The sequence below is a fragment of the Mauremys reevesii genome, linkage group 20, assembly GCF_016161935.1.
Source record: "Mauremys reevesii isolate NIE-2019 linkage group 20, ASM1616193v1, whole genome shotgun sequence".
NCBI classification, from domain to species: domain Eukaryota; kingdom Metazoa; phylum Chordata; order Testudines; family Geoemydidae; genus Mauremys; species Mauremys reevesii.
The window spans coordinates 5,415,319-5,439,093 of record NC_052642.1 but is presented as its reverse complement, the minus strand read 5'-3'; the positions used below and the strand labels follow the sequence as shown (position 1 = coordinate 5,439,093).

At 45.9% G+C, this 23,775-nt stretch overlaps 1 protein-coding gene across 1 annotated transcript in view; it reads right to left on the bottom strand.

Annotated features, from left to right (window-relative positions):
• Positions 1–5,673: 5,673 nt before the first annotated feature.
• The window catches only part of UNC45B (unc-45 myosin chaperone B), a 35,175-nt gene continuing 17,073 nt past the window's right edge, over positions 5,674–23,775 (bottom strand). The window contains exons 8-21 of the mRNA XM_039508534.1: positions 23,426–23,594; positions 22,867–23,037; positions 22,024–22,195; positions 20,013–20,313; positions 19,334–19,428; positions 18,603–18,744; positions 18,004–18,144; positions 17,039–17,166; positions 16,074–16,140; positions 13,516–13,629; positions 13,297–13,412; positions 9,254–9,371; positions 8,197–8,352; positions 5,674–6,436 (exon numbers count right to left, since the gene is read on the bottom strand). Of these exons, the coding sequence (XP_039364468.1) occupies positions 6,170–6,436; positions 8,197–8,352; positions 9,254–9,371; positions 13,297–13,412; positions 13,516–13,629; positions 16,074–16,140; positions 17,039–17,166; positions 18,004–18,144; positions 18,603–18,744; positions 19,334–19,428; positions 20,013–20,313; positions 22,024–22,195; positions 22,867–23,037; positions 23,426–23,594 (2,157 nt within the window). The 3' untranslated portion in view covers positions 5,674–6,169. The remainder of the gene's footprint in view (positions 6,437–8,196; positions 8,353–9,253; positions 9,372–13,296; positions 13,413–13,515; positions 13,630–16,073; positions 16,141–17,038; positions 17,167–18,003; positions 18,145–18,602; positions 18,745–19,333; positions 19,429–20,012; positions 20,314–22,023; positions 22,196–22,866; positions 23,038–23,425; positions 23,595–23,775) is intronic.

Here is a 23,775-nt window from a genome sequence, read left to right as displayed (position 1 = left end):
TAAATGCTTATTTAAACAATCATATCTTTAAAAAAGTAAAAATTAAGAATCTGAATAAATTTATGGTATGTTAGAGAATGGTAATTTTTTATTGTGATTTGTGTCAATCTGCATTTGGAATTCTATTAAAAATGTATAAAACCAGCACTTTAAAGTTGTTTAACTAAAACTACCTTAAATGGGTTGGATACACAAGAAAAAAGTTTATCAAAACATGTTTTGCATTTAAAAACTAACTAATTTATTGAACAAAAGTATTAGCTGTAGATAGTGAATTGATGGATAGTTTCTGGTCATTCCAGAGCAGATTTTCAACGGTATTTAGGTGCTAAAGATCTAGAGAGGTGCCCGATGGGAGTTAAATACATTTTTCTTTTTAAAAAAATAAACCCTTTTTAAAAGTTCATTTCAATTTTAAAAAGTTCAATTTAAATAAAGTTTGAATTTTTTAAAATTATCGATTTCTATCCACCCTCTAAGGTACCCAACATTTTTGGAAGTTGGAACGCACTGTTAAACAAAATTTGGAACTTAAGGTCTCTCAGTGGTGCCAGCTCTTGCAATTTTATGGCAGGTCTCGTGATGTTTGCAAAAGTGACCAATTATTAGAGTGAGCGTTCGGGGAAGGCCACCTAACTGCGGAGTGAGCACTGATGTGAAAAACCTTTGCTCATGATAAAAATCATACATGGAAGTTTGAAGGTATGCACTAACAATACCTCCTTAGTATAATACTGAACAGTTAGGGACTAAAATCTAAAACTCCCAAGCAACCATGACCCATCAATCATTTATATCACCAGCATCAATTTCACCCAAAACGTTACTGGTGCACCAGATCAACCAAAATATATTCAGCGGGGAGGGATAGCTCAGTGGTTTGAGCAGGGACCTGCTAAACCCAGGGTTGTGAGTTCAATCCTTGAGGGGCTCACTTAGGGATCTGGGGCAAAAAATCTGTCTAGGAATTAGGCCTGCTTTGAGCAGCAGGTTGGACTAGATGACTTCCTGAGGTCCCTTCCAACCCTGATATTCTATATTAATTAGTCAGCCCACAGTCTGGCTGCAAGTAGCATACAGACAACCCCAAGTACATCATACTGCTCTGACTCCACCAGTTTTTCTTTGGGGGAATTTTAGAATAGGCAATTTTGTCCTGATCCAAACAAATAATTGGCATGGGGGGAAAATCAGGCCCATTCTATATTCTGGGAGGTACGTAGTCAAAGTGCCAAAAAGCTGATGCAAAAAGTTAAAAAAAAAAAAGAAATCAAATAGAGTTACCGGTGTTAAAAACAGACAAATCAGTGCTGTCTGGGACAGAACAAGGGACACTGTTCAGACATCTTGAGGGTGCTGCAATTCATACAGAAATTATTTACCACAGTCCCATGCAAAACCTGCCACTGCAAATCATCTGAGTGTTTAGAGAGAAGGAACTTACACAGCATTCTCCGGGCTGGGAACATTGAATCATCTAGGGACCCATCAGGGAAGGAAAATGCTGCATCTTCACACAAACATCATAGAGCTACTTTCTTTTCTGACCATACAAATGGCTACTAACCCTTCCAGGACAAGCAACCCACCTGGTTGCAGAGCTTGCCAACAGAAGAGGAAACAAGCAAAAAAAGGAAAATGCAGAACAGATAGGTCCTGTGAAAGTCCTCTGCTGATACTGCGTGGCTGAGCAGAATCAATCAGGTGGAACAGCTTGGTCAAAATAGAAGGCAAGATCCTATAGGAGAGGCCACTGGAGAGGAAAAGGGGCTAACAACATCTCCTCTAGATGCCACAGACTGGAATACGCCTAGTCCACCACCACAATTGCCAGGCATTAAAAAGGCGATGATAAAACATAGGCCAGACCATGCTCTGTAACTGACCCTCGCCAGCAAAAACAAATGAAAGTCAAACCCCATCCCCGTAACACAGGAGAGAAAACGAGCGAGCTCCAGGCTACAGTGGTTTTAGGATACAGCATCCAGGGGCGGCTCTATGTTTTTTGCCACCCCAAGCACGGCAGGCAGGCGGCGTTCGGTGGCGTGCCTGCAGGCAGTCCGTCGGTCACACGGATTCGGCGGCGTGCCTGCGGGAGGTCCACTGGTGCCCCGTCATTGGCGTCCCCGCTGCCGAAGCCGTGGGACCGGCGGACCTCCCTCAGGCGCGCTGCCGAAAGCCGCCTGCCTGCCTCCCTCACAGCAACTGGCAGGCCGCCCCCTGCGACTTGCCGCCCTGGTGCCTGGAGCCGCCCCTGACAGCAGCCATTGAGAACAGGCTGGAGGTGAAAGGTTGCCAACCTACTGATCAGGTTCATCTGCCCCTAGCCCTGCCCCCCTCAGCCCCAAATCTATTTACAAATAACAGAGGTAAGGAGCAACCACTCACCCAGACATCTTTGCCGGCAAGTCCAACCGCTGATCCTAGGATCTACCCTCTAGCATCCTTTGGAAAGATACACATAGAACAGGAAGGTGCTGGCGAGCATAACAGATCTTGCTCAAAAGACACAGTTAAAAGTTCCAAACTCCAGTACACGTAGTTCCCTACAAGGGTGTGACTCTAGATACAGCCATGTAATGGGTTCCTTTTATTTTATCCTTTCACCCATTTTCTTGTGCAGGAATAAGTCCTAGTGATTTATGCATTTGCAATACCATAAGGCAAGCAACAGCTACTGGAAACTGATGTATTGCAGCAGAGCTTGCGTCAACTGGAACTTGCATTTGTTTATAGTATGAAATTTAATATGAATTGTGTCCAAATCCTCTTCCATTGTGCAGTACACGAAGAGCATCACGTTTCCCGCTGCAGCTACCCTGGCACCATTCACAGCTGTAATCTTTCACTGGCGCAGCTCCACCCACTGATAGCTATAGAGGAAACAGGAGTTGGGTTTATTTACCACTGGCTCATTCTAAATCCTACTTCTTCGTTCTCAGCATCTCCTAGATCAGGAGTCGGCACCCTTTCAGAAGTGCTGTGCCGAGTCTTCATTTATTCACTCTGATTTAAGGTTTCGCGTGCCAGCAATACATTTTAACGTTTTTAGAAGGTCTCTTTCTAAAAGTCTATAATATATAACTAAACTATTGTTGTATGTAAAGTAAATAAGGTTTTAAAATGTTTAAGAAGCTTCATTTAAAATTAAATTAAAATGCAGAGCCCCCTGGACTGGTGGCCAGGACCCAGGCAGTGTGAGTGCCACTGAAAATCAGCTCGCGTGCCGCCTTCGGCACCCGTGCCATAGGTTGCCTACCCCTGTCCTAGATCCATCCTTTGTTATATTCTGTCTCGATTACCGCAACGCACTCTTTGCTCTCCTGACTGCACGCGTTGCTCCCCTTCAGTCCATACAAAATGCTGCCACTGAACTGTTCTTCACCCTGAAGATCTCGTAACGCCTCTCTTTGATCGCTTCATTGATTTCCCGTTCGATAGAACATCAAATTTCAGCCTCTTGTCACCCCTTCAAAGCTCTCCACGGCTGCCTGCTTCTCTACCTTTGCCAGGCTCTACCTTGCCCTTGTCCCCTCTGCCTGGCCAGTGCTCCCAACCTCGTCCGCCTGTTTGTCAGATTCTCACACAATCCCCTCTGTACCTTCTTCCACGCTGGACCTTTACACCGTGCATAAGCGTGGTATGATCTTATCTGCAAGGTTCCGACTCTGTCCACATTTAAGACCCGCTTCTGCCATGCTGCCTGTACTGAATCTTGCTGATTTGCATATAAATTAGCTGCAAAATCTATGCACTGAATGAGGCACAGGAGCAGTGGAAAAAAAGTCTGTTTCCATGATCATATCCTATCATGCTGTGGGTGCACTCCTGGCCAGTCTGACTGCACCTGAGCAAAGCCGTGCACATAGAAAGCCTGAATATCTGAAGCAGAAGCATCCTCTTTAAAAGGTCCTGATGGACCACAGTCACCTGGTGGAGGTGAGGAACCTTCCCACACCGCTGCCTCATCAGGAGAGGAGGAGGAAGCCAAGGGAGATTGCAGCAAACACTCCTCCAATTCTCCTAGAGGGAGGGATTCATCAGAGCCTCTTCTTGTTCGGCACCAAGCCCAGTACTGGGAAGAGCAGAACAGTGAAGTGTTTTCTGCCATTTCTTTCTTTTGAGCAGCTCTATGGATCATAGGCACCCACTCTGTGGGTGCTCCAGGGCTCAAGAACCCACTGACAAAAATATAGCACGTGCTCGGTGCCCACAGGGCCGGATTAATCCTGTGCGGGCCCTGGCGTCCGGATTGTGGCCCTGCCCCCTGGGCTCCCTATGCTGTGTCCTGAGACCCCTCCCCTGATCAGCCTCTTCTCCCTGAGGCCCTGCTTCCACTTGGCCTCTTCCCCCCGCCCCCAACAGGCCCTGTCCACTGCTCACCTGAGGTGGGGTGGGGAGAGGAGCACCCACCAGCAAAAACAGAAGTCAGCACCTGTGCGATGGAGCATCTAATCTTAACTGCCTGCACTGTGCAAAAATGACTGCTCCCATCTCTCTTCTGCTGCTCTCCCACCCCCTGCATCCCAGTCAGGCTGTTTCCTCTTCACTTTTGCAAGGATCACTGTACCAGTCTTGCATCTCCCACCCTTCACCCCAGCATTTGAATCATGCGGCTTCCTTCTCCTTTTCCATTCTGCAAGGACCACCTTCCCCTTCTCCTGCTCACCCGCCTGCATTCCAGGCAGGCAGTTTCCTTCTCTGTTTCACCAGTGCCCCGTCCCAGTCTCCTATGGCCTTCATCGTCCTCTTCATTTCTCTCATGTCGCTTCCTTGGCACCAGCCTGGCAGCTCAGGGACCCTTTCCGGATGCTCTCGGTGTCAGTGACCGAGCAGCCCCTTGGGAGGAGCGGTTATAGACCAATCTCACTCCGTGAGAGGAGAGGCAAGCCTGTCACACTCCATGGGACGCTTGGCAGATCTGCTGCTGCACTAGCAGTACATACTCCGTGCACATGAAGTCTTCAGAGATTATCGCTAGCGTCCGAACAAGCTCCACTGAACATATGCAATGACTTTCGGCAGGGGCTTGCCTGTTTATGGGACCAACCAAAGGCACCTCCCTGATGCTCACCCTATGCTCCTGCCATAGTAAAAAGTTCTAGTAACTCCAAGATTTGGAGCAGACACTTGCAAACAACGGCAAAGCAGCCTCCTTAAGCAGTTGTAGTTTTTCCATAAGCAGCTCATATTCTCTGTTGCTTATAAATGCCAGTGTTAAATACAGATGTCAGGGTCAGCTCCTCATAGAGTTTTCTCCTACCACCATTTCACATCCAGTATATTATCCTCCATACTTGGATTACTTTGGATAGAGAAAAGCGAGAACATATTTCTGCAAACCATAATTGCACTCAGTAGCATCTGTGCTTCAGGCACAGCAAGGTCGTGTCAGAGCAACCTCACTACCTTCGCACGGTTGTGTGATGTCCCCGCACAGCCATCTGAACAGAACGGGGCCATTTTTTGAAACATTTTACTGCAAGGTCAGAGCTGGTTTTTGTGCCATGTTTTTGAGATTCACTGCTTTGTAGATACAGTGGTAGGGTGACAGGCACTTACTAGAAAGGGTCTCAGGAATTACTCACTACTCAGAAACGGAGATAATGCAACATTGAAGGAACCCACACAGAACAAAGTACAGAATTTATTAATGGAGAATCCACCCAATGTTCGCACACTAAATATTTGCATTCCAGTCGTACAAACATCAAATATTTTCAAAAAAACCAAACTCCTTTATGAATGTGACGTGAGACAATTCAACTTTTCACCTCTGTTCTTCTAACATGACTGGGAACTGCTGAAATATAAAACGTTGTGATTTTTTCCCCACCAAAAAAGTCTACTTGGAACCTCTATCTTGCCCTAAATTTCTGAGACATCCTATACCAGCAGCAGTTGAATACATTGCATGGATTGATTCTTTTACGGTGGAACTTTGATGTGTTCATGGCAAGCAATGCAATCCTAGCACTAAAGGTTGCAGTGGCTAGGAATTACTCAGATTTATTTTTCCCAGGCATAAAAACAAAGTAGACCCTGTGCTCAGCAAAGCCTTAGCAATTAAACTGAATTTCCTTCTGTGAATCCTGTAGATTTGCAGCCCTTCCATGTGCCTTCCCCTTCTGTTTGGTTTCTCTCGACAGGCTGCCATTGCCTTGGGGTCTCATGCCTGGGAGAAGGGTTTGATCAGCCCATAGTCCATGCACTTCACAAGACACTCGCGAGCCACATTGATGACATGCTGTTTCTTGGAGTCATCTGCCTGTTTACCAATGAGTGTCAGGATCTCCAGCATCTCACTCTCCACCAGTTTCTTGGCCAGCTCCTGGTCTGCATTGATCAGGTTGTAAGCAACCACCAGCGCACGGTGCTGCACCTCCAGCTTTTCATGCAGGCAGAGCCTCTGCAGAATTTCCAGCCATTGGGTTGTCTGCAAGGAAGGAAAAGCTGTGAGTTTAAAAAAAAATAGTAGTTTTTTTACAGCAGAGGAAATCATTGAAGTGCAAGGTTAGCTTGTCCCTAAGTAAGGCACTTTTCAAGGGGGTGAAAGTAGCAATTTAGGAAAAGGAGAATTTGATTCCAGTGCATGAAAACTGGTCTCTTAATTCCTAGACAAGTTGTCATCTGGGAGTGAGAACAGCCACCAGCTTGTGTAACAAGCACTAAGTTCCCTTCCATGATTTGTTTCTGAATCCTTAGCCCTTGCATGGTAAGGGCAGGCACAGTGCTGGCGGCGTGAAGGGCTTCCACAAACTGCTCTGGGGCTACCTGCTTCCGGCAGCACCTGCCCTCCCAGTCTGGCTGGGCTGTATCCACCTTTGTAATGGACCCCGAATCCAAGGTTTGGAGCCTGTTTTTCATTGTGTGGCAACCGTGCAGAGGTCAGAGTTTTGCATGGGTCCATCACAATGTAAAGCTAGCTGAAACGGGGTGTGTGGGGGGAGGAGGGTTTGATATTTTAAAATAGGCTTTACCGTGGTACTCCTTACTGTTGCAGCTGAGCATCTCATCTGTGCTAATGAATTTAATCTCACTTCCAGACTTCAGAGGGGTTGAGTTAGCCCAGTTTTACAAAAGTCAGGCCCGGTTTAAAACCCAGGGTTTGGGGCATAGCCTTGAAGAAGAGAAATTAAAGCCTCCAGGAAACGAAGAGGCACTTGATAGGTGTGTGTGTGTGTGTGTGTGTGAGTGTGTGAGAGAGAGAGAGACGTCAAGGATGCCCCAACCACGAAAGGAGGAGGGGCAACCCCTGTAGAATACATACAAATTGTGTGCAGGGAAGTAACAAATCAAAACAAAATACGTTAACTACAAAAACAGCAACTTGGTTGAGAAGGAACTGTAGGTACAGTGGGTCCACCCTGCCTTATATACATCATAGGTTGGCTTGAAAGGACTAGATTGTTATCAGTAAACACTGGTAAACATTGATTTCACTGCACACACACAGTATTTTTAAAAATATTCCCATCGCTAGTAATCAAACTGCACAGCTAGGCAAAGAAAAATGTTGCTTGAGAACTGAAGCATTTGTCAACATCACATGTCAAAATACACAAATCAAATAGCCAGACATCAATGTGTGTTTTAACTGTAATAGAGCTTTAAACTTTTTGAATCTCAGCATCTGCTGGCATGAATGGTCTGACCTTCCCGACAATTTCCTACAGCAGCCAACATTTGAACCAATAAAAATGGGGAAAAAAGTAAAAACAACCATCAAAATTACCCACTGAAATGATAAATAAAAATGGAATCCTGCCAAGCCTAACTGTAATGATCCTGGGGTTACACCAGCCATAGGTTTTGGACATGAGAGTGTACAGGGTGCAGCGACAGACCCTGCTATCTCAAGTCTCCAACCAGAGTTTCTTGGGCACACATAGGTGAAAAAGGCTGTTTTAATCCTAGGAAACATTAACGTGGGAAGAATCTGGGGCAGGGAGTTTCGAATCAGCTTTAGTAGGTCACTCCCTGTTGGAAGTCACTAAATTAGACAGCTAGCTTAAACATACATAGCTTTATGCTCCAATTTATTTGCTTTCCCTAGGATTTCGCACAGATACTTAAGTTTGTCACTGTAGAAGTTGTTTAAAATCCTTTCATCAGAATTTTACAACATACCCAGGCTGCCTTTGAGCATTTGACACTATTTAGTGTTTGTTTAGGGCATCAGATTTTTCTTCTTACCACTTGGGTCATTTTATGGCAGAGCTTCTTGTGTGCTGCTGTGAGCATGGCCAGGGCTCCTGCCGCTGCATTCTGGACCTTCACGTCGTCCTCGCCACACAGTAACACGATCAGCTTGAGTCGGTCGTTTCCATCGGCCACAAATCTCTCTTGAACCTCAACAGAACGAAATGCAAAAATGGGGAGTGAGTTGCCAGGCTTATGGGATTCACACTGGAGTGGCAGTTTCACAAACTGTCGGATATAAATACGTAATAGAAAACACGTATTAAAGTATCTAGTACAGGGGTCGGCACCCTTTCAGAAATGGGGTGCCGAGTCTTCATTCATTCACTCTAATTTAAGGTTTTGCGTGCCGGTCATACATTTTAACGTTTTTAGAAGGTCTCTTTCTCTAAGTCTATAATATATAACTAAACAATGGTTGTATGTAAAGTAAATAAGGTTTTAAAAATGTTTAAGAAGCTTCATTTCAAATTAAATTAAAATGCAGAGCCCCCCGGACCGGTGGCCAGGACCCGGGCAGTGCGAGTGCCACTGAAAATCAGCTTGCGTGCCGAACCTTGATCTAGGAACTGCCATATTACACCAGACCAGTGGTCCATTGAAGTCTGGTATCCTGTCTCAAACAGTGGCCAGCTCCAGATGTTTCAGAGGAAGGTGGCAGGAGCCCCACAGTGGGGAAATGTGGGGTAACCCGTTCCCCAATGAGCATCAGCTTAATCCCTAAGAGAGGCTTGTTTAAGCCTCGATGCAGGACGGTTTAGATCCTTTCCAAAACATTTTTCAGCATTAACTATTATTCTTGTTACCCATCTAAAGAGCCAATCCCTCTTTGACTCTTTCCAAGTTCCTGGCCTCCCCCATTCTGTGGCAATGCGTTCCACAGTCTAATTACATGCTGAGCAAAAAAGTTTGAGATTTGAATTCGACACCTGTCAGTTTCACTGAATGTCCTTGTTCTTATGTTAGGAGACCAGAAGTTCCCAATCTACCTTCTCGATGCCATTCAAAAAGCAGTGCATCAAGCCGTGCTGCAAGAGGCCCCAGTGGTTACCTCTTTGTTGACAACCAGGTTGCACATGCACTCTGTCGCTGCCTGGCGGAGCTGGTCGTGGTTCTCAAACATGTAGTTCTCGATGTCTGGTAGGGCTTTCTCTTTGATGATCTTCAGCCTGAATTAAGGGCAGCCAAAAGATATGGTCACAGCATGTGCAACAATGTGCTTGCCATGAAATATTAGCCAGCAGGCAGAGGAGGCAGGAAAAGCCTTTAAAAACAAGCTGTCTCCATCTAAGCCATGAAACTTTTTATCACTAATTTAAAAAGTCATTCCTTCAGCCATCCCTTCATAAGAACAGTCATACGGGGTCAGACCAAAGATCCATCTAGCCCGGTATCCTGTCTTCCGACAGTGGCCAATGCCAGGTGCCCCAGAGGGAATGAAGAGAAGGTGATCCATCCCCTGTGGTCCGTTCCCAGATTCTGGCAAACAGAGGCTAGGGACACCATCCCTGCCCAGCCTGGCTAAGAACCATTGATGGACCTATCCTCCATTAATTTAATTTATCTACCCCTTCCTTCTTATAACAGGAATCATTGTCAGGTCACTTCAGTGCCAATCATGCAGGAAGATTTATCTTGATGACATATTGTTCTAGTAGTGTAACACCTTCTGATCTTTAGCTGTTGGGTAAACAGTCAGAACCCCATTTTCTTTCTATTACTTTACACCTTGTTAATGCCCTGTGTTTAGAGATGTAATGTGTCTTCGTGAAAAATGCGCCATGCTACGTAGGATTGGAGTTCAAAGTCCCCTTTGCAGAGCTGGAGAGGAATCTATTCCAGCTATTCATCAGAGACTACCCTGAAGTTCTGCGTGAGTTTAAATTGAATGAATACAATTAAAACTGTAGCCCTCAGCAATTGCTCATCTTCCCAATAAAATGAACAAGCTAGTGCAAAAACAAATAATGGGGGAAATGATTGACTGATCAGGCACTGGGACAGGCCATCCTCTTCAGGATGGGAGAGAAGTGTAGGGTATTCCTTATCATCAGGGCTTCTGCTTTTCAGGGTTTAGTTTTAGTAATCTGAGTTTTATGTAGATGTCCGAATATCAGTGGTTTTCCGGGCTCTCTTGGATAATGAGAAGATTTTTTTCAGGTGCTTCCCAAAATCCTTGTGCAACTAGGACTTGCTTTAATTTTTATTATATGTATAGAAACAACTTAAGCTAACATGTAAGCTTTGTATCTTTGTTATTGAACCCTGGTATAGCATTGATTGCGTGTGTTCACTAGTTCCCTTTAACATAGTACCGTTTCAACTGTTAAAGCACACTGGGGAACCTTTAGTGCACACCAGCAGGATCTACACGGATCAATTAATGCACAACACCTTAGTGCGTTTTAGAAATCAGACCCTCATAGTCCTCTTTACTGCTCTGCGTAGATGAGCCCTTAGATACAAACCAGGGAGTGGGAACATAACCTATATAGACAGACTGCACTGGGAAAGAGGTGACGTCAACATGAATTGACTCATCTTTTCCGGTGTTTATTGGATAGACATCACGTGGGGTTTATTGGCTAAAACCTAAAATCAGAAGCCCTCCTTCTAATTGAATTTTTTTGTCCCTGAACTTTGCCATTTGACCACGAAAGCGCATTCAGAAGGGAGCAGGTGCTTGCCACATCAGTTTGCCCTGACAGAAGCCTGATCTGCAGATCCCTTAGTTTCTTTTAAGGATTTTTGTTTTTCAACCTGTTCTATTCCACGCAGCTACACATCATGCAAACACACCCTCAAGTGAAGCCGTATGGATACACTCGTGTTCCACTGTCCTGGCCTTTCCTTCAGATACGCAAGTATGTCTCCATGTTCTTGCTGCTCCGCTTACACCTCCCCTAATCTTAAAGGAACCGTACTTCAGACTTCTCCTTTCCTCCTCGAAATAAATTCAACCACAAAAACAAAAGGTTGGGGTAGCAGGAGGGTGGTGAGATCTGTTGTGATCATTGGGCCTACACATTTACCTTAATTTTGAGCTCAACTGTGAGAAAGTTCATAAAGTGTGACAATAACCTGTAACAATAAATGTTGACAGGAGACAGTGCGAAAGGCAGACAAAAACCGAGATTAGGGCAAACCCAAAGGCCCCCTGCTAGAACTCAAGGAGCATGTTAAGATCATCCCTGGTAAGCGAGAAAAGTGGGAATCAATAAACCAAAATTGGTGTGTCGAAAATTAGGCCTAATTGGTGAACATAGTAACGAGGGGGCGGCTATTCCGCCAGCCACTCCCTTTTGGAATTCTTAAAAAAAGAAAAGACTTTTGGGGGAAATTAGCTGAGATGGATGGACAGAGCTACCACAAAGCTGGCTGAGGGGAAGGGGCGAGCATCACCATCATTGCTGCCAACCCCACTGTCTCCTGGGACCCCAGATCTTCTTCATCCTGATCCTGAAAGATGCCCTGGCCAGAGAGAGGGAGCCAGATGACACCACCACCTCCACGGGGCCCAGCTGAATCCCAATCACCCCCTGGGATGTGACACATTGTTATTCCTCTCCCACCCCCCCAAAGATTTTTTTCCTTCCCCACATAATTTCTTCTCTTTCCTATCACTCTCCTTTTGCCTTCTGTTTAATAAGAGTCTGGCTTGTCCGGCCAAGACTGCGTATTTTGTAGCACTGCTATAAGCCTGTGACTAGAAAAAGGCAGCTAAAAGCAATGCCCTAAATAGCCCAATGCTGGTACAGCCCAATGCTGGAGGGGTTGATCAGACAATGTGCCGGGCCTGTGTTTCTCCAGCAGGGAGGTTGCGAGTGAGAGCCAACACCAGAGACAGAAGCTGCATTTTCTGTCTGTTCTGCTCTTTTCTCTTCCCTGTGGTGTGTGTGTGTGTTTGTCTTGTTTGATCTTAAAGGAAGTAGGATCGGACTTTAAGACACATTTCCAGCCCATCCAACTTCTTCTCTTCCCCCCAGCACAGGACAGTTATTATCATTCTAGAGACACAAAGGTGGGTGAGACAATATCTTATTATCTCATCCATCTTGTCTCACCAATATCCTGGGACCAGCACGACTACAACAACACTGCAAACATCTTAGAGGCCGTCAAACAAGTGTTTTTTTTCCTTCTCCTTAAAAACTCTCTTCAGCTAAAGGAAAAGGGATCAAGGGATGGTGTTAAAATTAATCCCTTATTTAATACTTTCCATTTCAAATGCTTTAACTACTTTTCTTTCTTTTCTGTATCTTTAATAACAGGTTAAAAGAACGTTTACTGATGTGTTTGTCATGGTACTAAGCAAGCTGACGTCTCGGTATACCAAACAAACAGTTTTAAACTGTTTAATGTTGGACAGTGACAGGGTCACGTTAACATCTTTGACTCTTTGGGCCAACACATTCCATCTATGTTAATACAACAGACCACTGATTGTTTTACCATAGGCCACAGAGCGTCAGAGGGCTAGAAATTTTGGCCACTGGTGACCAAGGGCTGCAAAGATCTACATCTGTTTAAAAACGTTCCCTGGAGATTGGATGGCTCACGGGATTATTAAATTGAGAAGGACTATTTGAAGTGGTGAATAATCCAGGTATATTGACCAAACATGCCCTGAGAATTAGAGTGAGACATTAAACAGAATTCACCCTCTGCTGGTCTCATGTTGCTACTTAATGGAGACATTGTGTCACAGTAGGAATCCAGCTCCTGGGATGGAACTGACTAGAGTTGGGTGAAAAAATGTCACCGAGATTTTCACATGAAGTGGATTTGAGTAATTTAACTTTTTAAAAAAAATTATATTCATATTTTTCAGTTTTCATAGAAAAACAATTTTTTAGCTTTTCAACAAAAACTCAAATTTCCTTAAAAAAATTTTTTTTTGATGAAGGTTAAACATTTTAATGGGAGGAAAAAAAATCTTCGAACACTTCACTAACCGACCACCAAGTCATTGGTCTGAGTGATACTGATGTAACCTGAAAGGAGAGTCTGCTTTATCTTGACTTTTCTAAAACATTTCACAATCTGATTAAGTGGCAGTACGGGGGAAAAGGTGACAAAACCATTGTAACTTACCTGAGTTTGTCACTTCTTCCTGACAAGTTAGTGAGACCTAACAGAGCCTCATAATTCTGCAGCCCGTCTCTCTCTGTATTCAACAAGCTGACCAGCGGCCGGACCACCTCATACACCTAAGAGTAGGGAATATTGGATTGTCACTTTGGTTTCTGGATCTCTGTCCGTTTCCATTGGTTTATCACAAAAATACCTCAAGGGAAAACTGCATTTACTTACCCTCTCTCCTGGGAATGCTATGTCTGGATTGGAAATGGCAGCAATTTTGGCTAGAGCATGAGAAGCCTTCACTTTGCCGACATCTGTGCCTTCTAGCGCCAGGGGTATCAGGGCCTATTATACACAGCAAAGAACAGAGGCTTATGAAAAGATTTACAGGATTGTCTTTATTTTACTCAAGCTTATTACAGAACAGCCTCGGAAGAGTCAAGTTTTGTCCAAATAAACTCTGAATTGCAGAGCACATCGGGTCTCATGCTTCTGTGTTGTCAAATACCCACACACGAGCCCACAGACTACTTCAGTTGCTATCAGCTACTATCATTGCTTCAATGGTGGCCTGCATGGGGCATGACTGAAGGGTCAGTGTTGCAGGAGCCCACTTCAAAGGACAACTTCTCTTGCGCAGTAGAACAAGATTCCTGGCTGATGCAGGAGCCAGCAGATATTAGAGGAAATTGTTACTGAAGTGCCTGGTAGAGGCACCACCTTCTGGAGTTTATAGCACAGCATCAGCAAATGCCAACGTGCTCAACCTGTGATTGGACCCCATCAAGCATCGCTTTAGAAAACATCATCTCTTAAGAGGACGCAAGAAAACAAAAGCCCCATCTCATTCAGCAAATCTGCTAGTAGTGCACTAAACGAGGCAGCTAGGTAGGGCAGATATTTGAATCCTGGATCACTTCTGTTTGTATGTATATATTTAAAATATTGGGGAACGTGGCCTTCCCTTGAAGAAAGGCTGGTCTTGCAAAAAACAACAGTTACTGACCTTTCCATAACTTTGCTCATCAAGTTGTGTTGCACATGTGCATTCCACTCCAGTGTTACCTGTCAGGGTAACCAAGTGCCCTCTGCTGCCTTGCACACAGGCATAAAGAGCTGAGCTGCCCCGAAGCCCCTCAGTTCCTTCCTACCGGAAAGTCTCAGAGAAGGGAAGGAGGGCAGGTTGTGAAATGGACACATGCAACACATCTTGAACAGCAGTTACAGTTTTTCGAGTGACTGCATGTGTCCCATTCCACTGTAGGTGACTCACAGGCAGTCCCATCTGGAGGTGGGTTTGGAGTCTGTTTGAACAGGGACTGGAAGACCACTCATCCAAATTTAACATGGTCTCTAGATTGTTGAGAGATTGCCTCTTGCTACGCTGGTGCATGACATGATGACCAGTTGCCGCTTTGCAAACGTTCAATATGGACGTGCTAGCCAGAAAAGCCACAGAGGTCACTGGGACCTAGTTGAACGACTGAACACTATTTGGTGGCTTCATGGTAGCCAACTGGTTACACAGTTGAATACAACTGCGTATCCACAACGAAATCCTTTGCATGGAAACAGGACTGCCCTTCATTCTGTCCACAAATGCAATGAACGGTTGAGAGGAAGACCTGAAAGGTTTAGTCCATTCCAGATAAAACACTGAAGATCTAACATCCAAAGCATGTCATCTCTCCTTCCCTTTATTACCATGAAGTTTTGGGAAGGTGGTCGGTAAGAAAATTGCATACTTAATAGGAAAAATGGAGACCACTTTTGTAAGAAAACTTGGATGAGGACAAAGGTAGACTTTGTCTGCATAAAAATCCATATACGGAGGATCAGATGTTAGAGCCCTCAACTCCCCCACTCTCCTGGCTGATGTAATGGCTACTAAAAACGTTACCTTCATCAAAAGGTGCAACAGAGCAAGTCACTAGGGCTCAAGGTGGTGCAGGGGACTCAGCAGCTTTGTTAAGACTAGACTGAGGCTCCACGGTGGAACAGGGCTCTGTACCTGCAGGAACAGTCTGTCCAATCCCTTTAAAAATCGTATGGCCATCGGGTTGGAACAGACAGAACGGTTCTCCGCATGTGGGCGCAAGGCTGACATGGTCCTCAGGTATATTCTGATAGGCTAATCGCCAGGCCTTGTTGTTTCAAGGACAGGAGAGAGTCCAGCATGTGCTGAACATAACCAAGAACAGGGAAAATCCCTTTCAGTTTGGACCAGACGGAAAATCTCTTCTATTTAGCCAGGCAAATACTTCCAGTTGGTCGTTTCCTATTATTCTGCAGCATGTCCTGAACTTCTCTAGAGCAGGACTCCTTTGCTGAAATTCACTACAAAGCCTCCAGGCCACCAGGAGAAGGGCCTGAAGATTGGGGTGAAGGAGGCAGTGGTGATTGTGTGTGTGAAGCAGAAGTGATGGGGGGGGGGCTCGTTAAGAGGTCCAAGAGCACCACTGGCATAAGGGAAACACTCCAACAGTTGTGCGCTGGAGCACACAGACACCTACAGTGGAACAGACACGTGCAATCACTCCAAGAAGAATTTAGTTTTCCTGCATGTTCAAGTTAAAAACCATAACCAGGAGGTCCACTTTCCCTTTTATCAAGGGGTTAAGGCTTCAGATCATTAGCAATGTGTATAATTAGTTTAGGCACCCCATGGCTCGTGTTATATGACAACCGTTCCCCACATATGCAAACCCAGATGGCTTGGAGAGGCTGAACATTGCTAACTGTGAGCATCCGTTTCAGAATATTCTAAAGGTGTAATGATAATCAGTTACCTTTCCACCACCTTGAGCTACAATGATACCACGGTCCTTGGGATCCTCACACAAGGCAAGGAATACCCTGCAAAAAAACAGCATTGCTCAGTTAAACCGATCTGCAAAGAGACTCCATCCCACCTGTTCACTCTGGTATGATGCGAGTGGCTGACGTTCAGTGAATAGTACTAAATTCAGCAGGTATATTCACCATTAATACCGAAGTTTTAATATAGTGCAATAACACTTAGGTTGGATATTAGGAAACACTTTTTCACTAGGAGGGTGGTGAAGCACTGGAATGGGTTCCCTAGGGAGGTGGTGGAATCTCCTTCCTTAGAGGTTTTTAAGGCCCGGCTTGACAAAGCCCTGGCTGGGATGATTTAGTTGAGGTTGGTCCTGCTTTGAGCAGGGGGTTGGACTAGATACCTCCTGAGGTCCCTTCCAACCCTGATATTCTATGATTCTATCACCTAAATTAGAGAACTGTAACAGCTTCGATCCTCTTCAATTCCTCCCCGTTCCATTAGATTTGTATAAAGTTTTGTAAGATTAGCAATTCAAACTGCAGCCTAGTGATAGATCGGCAATTAGTTTCAGGACCAACATTTAGATGTTTGAAAAAACTCATTTTCCTCTGCTGCCACCTTTAGCTTTTATTAGCCGACCTCACTGGTGTGAATCCACAGCACGCAGTTTTCTTTTGACACAATGTAAATTGCGCTTTGCGCGAAGAGCTTTAATGTGGCTCAGTGGTTAATACATTTGCAACCAAACCAGTTTATTCTGTGACTTGGAAGTTTAAGCCGCTTGGGCTTTAAACTGAGCTGTAAAATGCAGTGGAGCCCCCACGTTAGGTTTTCAGTGAAGGTTTTCTCGTGTAAGACCATCTACAGTAATTACCCAAAGAGCTGCCCATGCAGTCTCAGTGCTAGATATGCTGCTTCTGCACCTCAGTGTGTGTTTGAGTGAGGCAGGTATACCTGGCTAGCAGCTCCTTGGTCTGGTCCGTTAAGATGGCACTGTCAGCCTTCACCATACAGGCCAGGGCTGAAATGACACCAGCTTTCAGCAGCCGTTTCACTCGCTTCAAAACAAAGTCCTTCTTGTCCTGAAAGGGGCATTCAAAAAGAATGAGCAGGGCTCCCATCAGAGTCTCTACAGCTACCAGCCCACGTACTTAGGGCTTGTCTGCCTGAGCCGTTACTGCGGAGAAAGCTGGACTGCGCAGCTTGGACTCGCACTACCGTCCTGTAGAGATGCTGGCGCTGCGCACTAAGAGTTCTGCAGTATGCAGTAACTACTCCCGGTTTCCGATGGAGGTACAGCGCTGCTCTCGCTAGAGCTTTGACTGACCGGCGCCCATGTCCACACGGGACGTTACTGCGGGGGCAAGCTGCTGTGGTGGACATTCGCGCCCCGGCTTGCTGCCTGGTAAGATCCCGTCTCCTCAGGTAGGCAGGCAGCAGGACTCTAATGGACTGGGACTCAGGAGAGCTTGTTGCTGGTCCCATGTCTCCCACTGACCTGCCTCATGACCTGGGGCAAATCGCTTTCCTGTGCCTCGGTTTCCCCCTGCCCTTTGTTTTATGTGTTTAGCTTGTAAATTCTTCAGGACAAGAACTGACTTTATGGATGTACAGCCCCTAGCACAGTGGGGGTCCAGCCTCATTTTGAGGCCTTGAGGCATCTCTATAATGAAAAAAGCACTGCTTAAACTTTAAATAGTCTGTATCTTCCTTTAGTCCCCGGGACATACAGCTCAACACGTAAAAACCTAAACGGCAGGAGATGAGCAACGTTACTATGTGGAGTCCATAGCTAAGCCTTCCCCTGAAGCAGCTGGGGATACAGCACTTCTCAGAAGGGTTGTTTTGGGGTTCTGGAATCCCCACCATCTGAGGAAAAGTAATAGGGGGGTCGGTGGTCCTGGCTACAACCAACCTACCTTGGGGTGCTCCTCAGGCACATGCTGTTTGGAAAACTGCGCCAGCTGCACAAGCTCTGGGACCAGCTCTTTGACATCATAACTGTTGGTGCAGTTCACCAGCGTGGAAGCCACAGAGTACAGGATAGTCTTGTCACTTGTCTACACGATAAATGGAAACAGTGAACTGGACTGGGATGTTGAGGGGACCACTGGTAGTGTGGCGTAGCGGCTGGAGAAGAGTGTGGGGTTTAGGACTCGGTTTAGGATTCTGTTCTGGGTTTTATAGTGCAGCTTTGGGCAAGTTACTTGATATCTTTGCACTTAATTATCACCATGTTAAGGCTGTACAGATACTTATAAGCAATGCCGCAAGAGATAAGTGACACACGGAGCATTCCGAAGGAAGATACTGTTCAGCTGGTGGATGACTGTTACCAGCCTGGTGGGACATTGGGAGGCATCATATCAATTTGTGAATGATGGTAATAAACACCCCCTCACTTTGTCACCTTCAAGGTTGCCCATCAAGATTATCAACCCAAGCAATGTTTGCAAGGCTGGAGGCAGAAGACGGGATTATTTTAGCTTGGCAAGGGGCTGTGGAGAGGAGACAATACCTTCGCTAATTCAAACATGGCTTCCAGGGCTGGCTTATCTTCCACAAAGTCATCTTTCACGTCTGCATCCAGGGTTAGGTATGCCAGACCTTCCACAGCCCACTTCCTGGTGCGGATGTCAATGCTGGTGCTGCACAGCCACCTGAACGAGACAAAAGCTCCATGAGAACAGATTTACAAGCGAGGAAGAGGCAAAACCCCTAAGGGTGCTGGGGAACTGTGCTTTATTTTTAATGGCATCTTCAGACCCCATGCAGCAGACTCCGGAAACCATAGATCCTAATGGTGAAAGTTATCTTTGGATACAAAGTTCCTCTAGGGAAGCTGGGTGGTGGTGGTGTACGTATGCATTTTATAAGAGAGACCTTTAATATATTATACCTTTTAGACAATACGATTATCTTCTTTGGTTTCTTAGCTGGTGAGTGAGTAACCAGATGGATTTTGATGCTAACAAAAGTGAACTAGGGACGGGCAAACAGAAAATGAGGTATAAGAGTTCTAGGCATGGATACCTAAACATTTCCAGAAATGCTAGAAACCTCTGTTCAGTATCATCTAGATGTTATCAGTGAGTCAGTGTTAGACAACTTTTTAGTCAACTGAGGGAAAGTACTATGTATCTGAAAACCTCTCCAGTAGAGAGGGTACTTAAAAATATTTTGGAAAGAAAGGAGTGGAACACAAGTAACAGGTGAAGAATCCCAAGAGCACCTTACAGTTCTGCTTACTTTCTACACTGTTTTGCCAGCTTTTCTGTGGATCCCTCAGCAAATTGTCGCAAGCCATAGTCAGTGCCTCCGGCTGATCCCAGCTTGCAAAGACCCTGAGAAAGAGATTGAAAGGATACTATGTAACTAGATACAGGAATACGTAACATTCTCAGAAGTCCAGCTGAAATTTAAGAGAAAGGTAATGAACTGTCTTCCACATAAACTGATACAGATTACAGCAAAATTCTGTATTGCTTTAAGGAGGTTTTCCATTTATATTTTTGAAGCCCTGACTCGATTCACTGTCTATTATATGAATGGAAAGACTTTAGTCCCCACGCACAAGCCCTAAAAGAAACTTGACACAGTGGTTCAACTTTATATAGCAGTCACTGCTATTCCACTGCCTCATGGAGAGGAATCCAAGATGGCAGACACAAGGAGAATGAGAATTTTGTTGCATTACAAAGCTTGTTCTCTGCTGAGACCTGCAAGCTGCCATGCCCTCCTCCTCCCCCAAACTCTTTAGAGGAGGAACGCGAGTGCAAGCTCTCACGGATAGTACCCTGGCTGAGCAGCGGATGCTACTACTTTGCAGGATTGCAAACCTGGATTGAATCCAGAGGCAGAGCTCTTCCTAGGACAGGATGATAAAGTGTTGGCAGGTAGCAAAGCAGGCTGAGGGCTGAAAACTTACCACCAGAGCTCGAATTTTGATCTTCTCATTCTTGGTCTTCTTATAGACTTCCTTCAGCAGTGTCACCCCGTTGGTGATGATGAAGGTGGCCCGGCTCAGCTTGGTGGAAGCATGGATGAGGGCCTCCACAGCCACCAGCTGGTCGATCTCTCTTTCGGAGCCACACAAAGCCACCATCATCTCCATGACACCCGTCATGCCCAGCAGCTTGTTGCCCAAGTCAAAAGGCCCTTGCATGATCCCAGACACTGTCTGGACGGCATGGAGAGTCTTATCCATGTCCTGAGGGTCAACCTTGCTCCTGTAGGGGGCAGCAAAAAAAAAAAGTCAGCAGGGGGCAGGATTAGAGGGGGAGACTGAAGTGTTATTGTCAGAGCCTCTGGTGCGTTACCAGTCTCTTTCCTTGAGGCCCACGCATTGTGGCCACCATCCTCTATCAAACTGGGCTCCATTTCCAAACTGGAGTTTAGTCCAGCACCTTGTATCACGGCGACCAACTCTGAACATCCCCTTATTTTTATGCACAAGATAGGAACAGTGCTTGCAGAGGTATGGGTGAAAAGCACTTTATAAGTACAAGATGCAGATTGCATCACTTGGAAGAGGACCTGCGTTCAGTCACTGATGACTGCGCCATGGCTTGTAGGCTAGATTTCAATGGCAGCCTTGTCGGGGACTCGAACCCCAACAGCGAAGTTCGTTGGTCAATCTGACTGAAGTCAGCATGTTTCATAAAGCCCTGGGAAAAAGTGAGATACGAAAGGGAGGTGCATTCCTCAAGTTACCAGCTGCGTTAACTCCTGTCTTCCAGTGTCTGGTGCTTGGCAACTATGCTGATAAGAAAGTTGCTGGGGCATCACAACTTGCTTATCAGCATAGTTGCCAAGCACCAGACACTGGAAGACAGGAGTTAACGCAGCTGGTAACTTGAGGAATGCACCTCCCTTTCGTATCTCACTTTTTCCCAGGGCTTTATGAAACATGCTGACTTCAGTCAGATTGACATAACTGGTTTTTGTGCTACATCTTTATTCAGGCCTAACAGCCTGAAGAGGAGAGGCTCAGTGTTTCCATTATCAATCGGTTGAACCATTCAGTGCGTAATGACGCAGTGTGGCCTCCCTCTGAGCCGGAGGGGGAGGGGACTACTTTCTCCACCCAGCTGGGCTGAGTCTGGCCAGCTCCGGCCCTCCCACTGGAAGTTGAGAGACGGGGCAGGAAGTACAAAAGGCAGAGCCCCTAGCCCAGTAGAGGTCGAGCCAGGGAAGGAGACAGACACGTCCTGCTTGCTGCTGCCCACCGAGCCTGCTGCCGAGCCAGGCGGCGGCCTTGACCTGGGGAGGCCTGAGGCCGAGGAGCTGAAGCTGGTAGGACTGCTGGTGGCCGAATACCTTGACAAACCGGAGACCATTGAGCCAGACCTGGAACTTGGGTAGGAAGTAGCCCAGAGGTTTAGTTGATGGTGTTGTGGCTTAACAGCCGGTCAGCGTGTTGGTGAAGGATCCCTGCTGACCCGGTGGTGGGACACCCCGCTACTGTTAGGGCCCTGGGCTGGAACATAGGGGAGTCAGGCAGGCCTGCGTTCCCCTTCCCCTGCCACCCCATGGCTGCCTCCCTGCCTAAGGGCTAGCGCTATAGAGTGTTTACCGGCTCTACCCTGCCCAGGGCCTCTTGACCGTTGGGAATTAACCCTGTTACAAAGGCCGGGATGCTGCACCTGGTGACGTAGTGTGGCCTCCCTGCGAGCCACAGGAGGAGGCACGACTGCGCCCTCACGACCTAGTGCTTTTCCGGTTGCCTCCTCCCTTGACGAGCTCTAGCCTGCAAAGAGCTTTTTAACTACAGCGGAAGAATAAAAGACACAGGGCCCACTTTATTTTGGCCCAGTCCCCACTGCTAAGAATCTGAAAGCATTACACAGCATCTGGTCCAATCCCAGGCCCTTGGGAACTCTACTCTGCATTTCTGGGTGTCCGTCCCCAGGAAGCGCTCCATCCCCGCCCTCACTCACTTGATGTACTCTTCACAGATCTCTCTGAAGTTATCTCTCTCGGGATCACATCGCAGGTCGTCATACAGCTTGTTCAGGAGAATGGACGCGATCATCCGGGTGTTCTCCGTTAAGGGCAGGCAGTTGGGCAGCTCGGGAACCTGGCCTACGACTTTCAATATCTTTTTTAGACCTGGGACACAGAATTAATAGGGCTTTGAGAGAGGACAGGCATGTACCACATTTATGGACTGTGCAGCGGACGTTCTCCTGCAGCAAACTGTACAGATTGCAATATTTTCAGACATCTGGCCTATAAACTAACTTAATACAACCTTGTTAACCCTTAGACAAACATGTAAGCAATTGATTTACTGATGCAAGTAAGGACTCTACCCATGACAATAAAGTTTGCAGAATTGAGCTGTTAAACAGCAGTCATAAAATTATGGGCAAAATAACTCTCTTCTTCACAGTATTTGTTCATCAACTGGATCTGTCCTTTATTTAAAGAGAGACACAAAACCTGCTGATTTTAGTGGCATGACGGCCTCGCACTGAGGAAGAGGGGCTTTGAAATGTTAGAGGAGATTCTGGATTAAATTTTCATAAAGAAATCTTTGTTAAAAGAAGGAGTTAAGGTTGAGGTGTTTCAGTGGAGCTCAGCTCAACCCCCCAAAAACAGGTTTAAAAAAAAATCCACAAAAAAATCTTCCTTTTTGAATAATATCCAGAGTGTGGAGTCTCACCACATCGGATTACTTTTCTAGATGGGGATTGTTCTAAAGTGTCCCTAAGAGAGGACGGCTTGGGAAGTTTTGCTGCACGTGACACACATTCAAGTCTAAGTGTGGGGAAATTCACCACTGTCAATGACGAAGATGGTTTTAGAGTTGTCGTGGATTCTCAGATCCTTTCTTGGTATGTTCTTGCTGAGCAGGTTGAGGGCCTGGTCCCGACCTAGCCCAGACACCTTCTTACTGACCAGCATGTCCAGCAGGTGCATTGTGATCATCTTCAAATCCTTCTTCGTGTCTGCACAAGAGACAAGGCAGCAGCAGGTTAAAAGAAGCAGCACTTTGAAGGCAGATGACCCTACTGAATACCGCTTATGAATGGTTATTTTACTAGAATGTACATGGGGCTGTGGCCTAGTCCACATGTCAATTTCATACAAGCACAGAAAAGCATTCTGATTGCTCGTTCTAATTACGGTTCAGGGGTCTGAAGGTCTTCTGAATAAAGGTGTTTTTAACCGTGCTTGTTGCTGGATATTATGTAGCCTAGACCCCTGGCCTCGGTGTTTGCAAATCCACCCACAGGCAACTAAAAGCAGAATGTGCAGGATCTACTGTTCAGTGCAGTGGGAATCTGAGATCTCTTCACATCTGTCATCATTCAGTGGTTACATAGAATTAATTACCCAGCACCAGAGCTGCTTCTTTCCCATGTTGCTCTTTCTCTCCCTCCCCCGATAAGGAGTCTGTAATGACTTGTAAGAGATTGCAAACAGCCATAGAGATTTCTTCGTTATCCACAGCCATCCACATACAAATTTTGTCAATTCCCAGGAGGTGAAGGATTGCTGTGGCCTGCCCAGATGAAAGATAGGATTCAGTGTTATAGTTCATATTATCTACATAAAGCAATTTACATTTCACACTCATTAAAATGTAACACTTGGCATAGGCAATGAAATAACAGGAGAATATTGAATTTGTCCAGTACAGCACAGGGAGTGGTTTTGTACTTCATAAGAATGGCCATGAGTCA